The 6,161-nt window shown below is 34.2% G+C and overlaps 1 protein-coding gene across 4 annotated transcripts; it reads right to left on the reverse strand.

The window, feature by feature from the left end:
- LOC109357232 (fimbrin-1-like) lies at positions 179-5,698 on the reverse strand. Of its 4 annotated transcripts, none has more exons than XM_019601038.1 (15): positions 5,574-5,698; positions 4,611-4,911; positions 4,316-4,486; positions 3,892-4,130; positions 3,625-3,796; positions 3,473-3,511; positions 3,233-3,301; positions 2,993-3,109; positions 2,321-2,532; positions 1,704-1,859; positions 1,340-1,539; positions 1,073-1,230; positions 893-989; positions 720-811; positions 179-645 (listed from the first exon to the last, which is right to left on the reverse strand). In XM_019601038.1, the coding sequence occupies exons 2-15, from the start codon at positions 4,695-4,697 to the stop codon at positions 397-399; spliced, it is 2,058 nt and encodes a 685-aa protein (XP_019456583.1). In that variant the 5' UTR covers positions 4,698-4,911; positions 5,574-5,698; the 3' UTR covers positions 179-396. The 4 variants fall into 4 exon arrangements, with proteins under 4 accessions (XP_019456583.1, XP_019456581.1, XP_019456582.1 ...); XM_019601036.1 differs by having other exon boundaries at positions 5,364-5,698; XM_019601037.1 differs by lacking the exon at positions 5,574-5,698 and adding an exon at positions 5,038-5,354.

Below are 6,161 nucleotides of genomic sequence, written 5' to 3' on the forward strand. Positions count from 1 at the left end.
TTATAAGTGATAATGAAATATTGAAATGTTTGCACAGATTTATTTCCTTCATAGAGGTCCATTCTTTTAATAAAAACATATTATTTTTAAAATAAGAACATGCTATGAAGTTAACAATGCCACATGTTCTTAAATTTAGAGTAAATATCATTTTATTGTTGGTTGCAACGTATTGAAATGACTAAATGCTGTGTCAATAATTGTGACACTTGTCCAAAGAACAAGACATTTTTGTACATATTATTGACATGTATACCCTATAAGCTTAAATAAATAAATTAAATACATAACTTGTTGGAAGTTAAGACCATAAATAATTCAGACTCAGCTTTGCAAAATGTAAACTAGGCTCATTGGTCATGTATACAACATTAAGAACAAGCCTTGATTTGATAGTCATAGGTCATCTCCAAGAAGAAGAGCCTCAGAGGAGGACACTGTTGTGTCAGAGGTGGCATCATCAACACATATGTTGGAGGAACCACTTTCATCTTCACCACAAACTGATGGTGCTGGTGATGCTTCTGGTGTAGTGGTAGTAGCAGTACTAGCAGGTGAAGGAAATGAATCTGTATCTTCACTTTGTTGTTGCAGACTCCAATACATTATACTTGCTGTAAGAGTCAGAATCATCTTCTGATTAACCTGCCATAACATCAATAAATAATCAACCTCTTCATGTATATTAGTGAGTGAATGTGTTGTGGATTAAAACATACTTCCATAATATCGTCAGGTAACAAAAAGATGGAACAACCAAGCTTTCGAGCAACACTAATTATGTAGGTGGCATTCAACCTCTTCTCATCATCTGTAATTTCAATAACAAAAGAGTAAGCCAACTCAATCTACAAGATAAATATTAACAAAGCAAATGCAAGGAATCATATACCTTTTTCACCCTTGGTGACAAGGTTCCAGTTTACAACCCGCGGCTCCACAGCACTGAGAAGCTCAAGGAAAAAGAGTCCATTTGACAAGCTCTTATCCTGTACATAAAACATAACATCCATTTGAGAAGCTCTCATCATTTTAGTTTTATTATTGTTGGGACTTTATTTCTAATCAAGACCTTGAAACTCTCTATGTGAGACGTTCTGCCAGCGCTCTTCACTTTTCTGTTTGCCCATTTCAGGATATCACCATCACTTATCTCCTTTCCTTGTGAGTGCAATCTCAAATTTTTTAACAGTTGAAGCATTGTGAATCTCATCAACTGCCACAATAAAGCTGCAAAAAATAAACAACCATTATTTCTATGCTGCAAATGCAATACTGTAATAGATTATCATCACTCAAGTATGGAAGAGTGGAAGCTATGTTGAGGTGTAGGGAATACCGAGAATGAGCTTCTTATTTCCTTGCACAATATCATTGCCAGCTACATTGACTAGTGAGAATCTGAGTTGTTTACCAACTTTTACGACCTGGTTGCAGTTCTCCACTTTTCTGAATGGCATCCTAATCGGAGGTTTTGTTGCATGTTTCCAGTTAACTGATCCAGGAAAAATCTTGTCTAGCACTTCTAAAAGTATCCATCTATTCGAAAACAGGTAAAATAAATCAAACACATTCAAAACTTGGTGAATTTATAGATTAGATTGGATATCACAAATAGATAAATATGTGTTGGTGGCTAATTCGGTCATTTCGTTGTTAAGACTCAAACTTTACAGTTTTGCACAAATGTAAGTAACACATACCCATTTCTGACATCCTCAAATACATTGTATACGTAAGTAGAAATTCCAAGACTATTGATCCACAACCGGAAGCATCTCTCTTCTCTAGATGTTTGCACATCATCCGTTATCATCGTAGCAAAGGACATCTTTTTAGTGTCTGTAGATAAGCCACTCCTGCATTGTGTATGCCCCTAATTAGCCAACTACAGAACTTACAAAGAAATAAGATGCAGAAATGAACATACAAAGTGCTCATAAACCAAATTATTTTCTCAAGAGTAAGAAAATGAATATGGTTTGTGTAGCCAAGTCTTGCACTAGTTTGTAATGTCCAAATAAAAAGTAAAACATTTGGTCCTTTATATTAAGAAGAAACTCAATATTGTGTGTGTATGTCTTTGTGACTTCATGTATAAAAACACATACCATGTGTACTTCATGATAACCAATCAACTAAGATTCTTGACTTCTACAAGGATTACTACTTAGAAATGGGATAATAACAACGGTATTAATAATAATACTAATTCCAAAACGGGAATCTTCTCCTAAAGAACAGTGCACATGAATGTACATGTTTACTTAGATTGCGAAATTGTGGCCATATAAAATTAATTATGCAATCCATTTCATACCTGTGATGAAACAATTGTGCGACAAATGCAAGATTCAGATTTGAGGAACCCTCTGTGATGTCCCTTGCTGACAAATATCTTTTGCAGCCCATTCTCTCTGCATGGTCGAGAACAAGATTCGCCCTTTCATAGGCATCCTTAGTATCCAAGGTGGCCGGACTGCTATGATCAGGAGCAAGGACATTAAGCAGATAGGCATAAGCCTCTCCATCCTGTAGGAATTAACACAGGGAAGGAACATTTTCATCAAACTATCCACTACAAATACTCATTTTGAATGAAGGGCCCCGTAAATACTCATGTACAATTTTAAGAAAATACATGGTTTAAGGACAAAACTATGGCAGTTTACATTATAAATCTTCTATGCAAGTTTAAACTGAAAGTCAATTGTTTAACATGCTTCAGAGTCTAAAACTTAAAATATTAAAGTAAATTCTATATTATTAATAATCATATGCTTCAAAACCTTCATATATTAACTTTTTTTATAGAATAACCCCAATTTTAGATTCTCCTAAACTCACTTTCTCAAATTATACTTATCTACAACTAGTTGTACCCTAGGTATACAAATATAATTACAAAAATACAAACAAATCATATACTAGTGAATCCAATATAAAGCATCATTGCCTAATCAGTAATGTTACTAAAGAAGTGCACATATACCTTAACATCAGAAGAAAAGTTTTTGACAGTTTTCTGGTAACCTCCTCTCCGGAGATGAAAATTCATCCATTTTAGTAGGACCTTTTCAGGGGACATACTAAGAAACTCTTCAATATCCTGGGACGACAACAAAAGAATACGAGATTAACCCTTCATCCCAAACACAAATTCAGGGGGAATGTAACAATTTTAATTGGAAAGAAAACAAAAATTAAAGAAGAAAATTGCACATTTCATTACCTGGCTGTCATCAACCAATTCCACAAGCTGAGGCGTCTTCTTAAGGTTGAGATCTGCCAAAAGTTGGATCTGAAATTTTCAAGAGAGTGTTGATTAAAAGAGGATAACAACTAAGTTATCATTTCAAAAACCAAAAAAGATCTAGTAGTTCAAGAAAACAAAAAAACTGATAATCTCGGCGCATGGGCAGATTCAAATAACTGAACTTAATGAATGATATATGAAGTTTGAGCATTTTACCTTTATGATTTGGGAAATCAACCCGAGAACAAGATGAGGCTGCAACAAAAACAACCAATCAATAATGTCACAAAGACCAAAGATTAAGAACCTAAAGATCTCAGTTTAATGTGAATAAAATATTATAGGGAGTTCAGATTGGTAAAACTCACTCTTCCTTCAAGTAAGTCTTGCGCGCCAATGTTAACCACTGTGCAGCCAATAGCCTTGGCCGAATTGAGGCATAAATTATGGTTGTCATTCTTCTGCCAAAGACTGAGATTTTGTTTGGCGTTGATGGCTCGTTCATCTATAGTCCCAGGCACAGCAACATTGATAAGCTTACTGCATTAAGCATGACATATATCAAATCCAGCACAAATTAAAACTTGTACACACATAACTAATAAAGCAAAATTCAGCGGATCCTGCTTATATACCACAAAAGAACGCCATCTTTTGCAAGATCAAAAAGATCGTTTGTAGCCGGGTCCAGGGGAAGAAATTGACTCAGAAATGGATCGTCACCAAGGTAGCTGTTTATGTGAGCAACATAACAAGCTTGTTCTGAATCGCTAATTGTGTGAAGAAGGGTAGTTATGCTATCTTTAAGGAAAGATGAAGAGTGCCTTCTACCACCTTGTTTCACTATAGCTTGGTTTTGCAAATTCAAATATGCCTGCACGACAAATACGGTAAATTGAAAGGTTGCAGCCATTATGTAATATGCATTTATACTAATGTTATATGGAACATAAACTGTTTCATTAATGCAATTTAAATGTAACATCCATCTAATTATAACTTCACAACATGGACAAATTTATCAAATAAAAGTCAAGACATTAAATTGCTAATACTAACCCTTAAGAAGGCTTCAAAATCAATATCATCGGTCACGTTAGCATCTGACTCACCCAAGATAACTCTAATCTCATCCTCATTGTATGTGTCTCTGAATTCTTTTAGTTTCACCATCAAAGGTGGCAAATCACCGTGTGTAACTTTACCGTTCTGATTCTTTAAAGAGACGAACTACGACACCAGAAATAAGGGCCCATATATGTCACAAACACAAAACATGTAACATACCAAATTAAACAGAAAAATGAAATTGGACCAAAATGTCCAATATAAGGAAGAAATTAAATGAACTTACTTTGGATTTGAGGCTGCGAAGTTCGACCTGCGTAAACTGGCTATGAAGCCATTGATCCGAGACAATAACACCCTCGAATTTTGACATCGTGGCGAATCACTAATGCTACAAATTGTATCCCCAAAAAAGCTTAAAAATGTTTTTAAAGGGAACAATTTGCAGTGTTGTACTACTCAACAACCTAAACTAATGCCAGATACAATTTTACACGGTCAAATTGAAATACAAGGACCAAATCTCTAACAAAATACAACTACAAAGTGCTTTAGTTCCTGAGATTCACCAACCTGTCCAACGTTATCTGACAGAAAACATAAACAAAGAGATAAACTAAATAAGGAAAACAAAACGAGGATAACAAGAAACAGATAAAAGAAAAAAAACATGGGAATTTGTTAGATTAGTTATTATTCAGAAAAACAAAAACCTTGTCATTCAATAAACATCACAAATATCCAAATCCATATCTATATTTATATTCCTTCCAACTGCAAAATCTGATAGTTTTGACAATGCATAGAAAACAATGAAGGCTATTTAGCTTTCACCCGAATGAATAAAGAGAGCATAAGTCAACTAAGATTGAGATCAGAAAAAGAGCATAAGTAAATAGTAGTGAGATTCAAAGAAATCAAGTAGAGTAAGAACTAAGCAAAGGTGTACAATATTACTATTCGGGTTTTGATTATTTTAAGAAAACTAGGCTCATAAATGAATCGGTGAGATACACCAGTAATGTGAACATACACATACCTATACATAAAAATGAGATATGCATCGCAGTCACCAAGGTTCAACAATCCTCATTATTATTCTTTTTTTATAGGACTTTACTACATTTTCATTTTTATAACATTTACATTTTACTTAGGGGTAAGTGTAATATTAAATTATGGTACTTTAAAAATATCAATAAATTCTTGGTAGAGATAAGAAAAATGGAGTATTGCAATAGTAACTAACTCATTGAATGAAGAAACATGGAGAAGAGTAAGAGAGAGAGAGAAGAAGTGTGGAAAGAGAGAAAGGATCGATTTTTCTTAATGGGGTGGCAAAGTGAGAGAAAAGCAACAACAACAAAAGTTTTTATTTTTATTTTTGGGTCTTTGGAGTTTGGATCGTGCGTGAGTTAACTAGGAAAAATCAAAAACCTATGGCTTTGGTTTGGCGCGTGAGAATAACCGCGAGAGTAATAGAAGTAGTTGTGTTGTTGTTTTGGGATGAGGATCACATGTCCGGAACAATATTCAATTTCATGTTACAAGTCAGTCATATATTGTCACGTGAATAAAATAATTTTAAAAACAAAAATAACATTCTGATTAGTTTAGGACAGAGAATGATATACTATTTTGGACATGTAATCTCTACTCGTAGTTTTGGTGTTTTGTGCAAACCGACTTTAGTCACGAGGGGTGGTGGTAGTGAGTTTGTATGTTTCTGATTTCGATTTGGATACACTTATCATCATTCTTCTCATCACACCTTGCATTATTTGGAAACCAACACATCTTACCCACATTATTACAACTTTTTCTATTTATATTATTC

The sequence above is a fragment of the Lupinus angustifolius genome, chromosome LG09 (genome assembly GCF_001865875.1).
Source record: "Lupinus angustifolius cultivar Tanjil chromosome LG09, LupAngTanjil_v1.0, whole genome shotgun sequence".
Taxonomy (NCBI): domain Eukaryota; kingdom Viridiplantae; phylum Streptophyta; class Magnoliopsida; order Fabales; family Fabaceae; genus Lupinus; species Lupinus angustifolius.

Coding starts and splice junctions, on each gene's coding strand:
- LOC109357232 (XM_019601038.1), bottom strand. CDS start 4,697: ATGTCAAAATTCGAGGGTGTTATTGTCTCGGATCAATGGCTTCATAGC. Junction 3,512..3,624: donor AAGACTTACTTGAAGGAAGA/GTGAGTTTTACC, acceptor TTTTTGTTGCAG/CCTCATCTTGTTCTCGGGTT. Junction 1,860..2,320: donor GCACAATTGTTTCATCACAG/GTATGAAATGGA, acceptor TACACAATGCAG/GAGTGGCTTATCTACAGACA.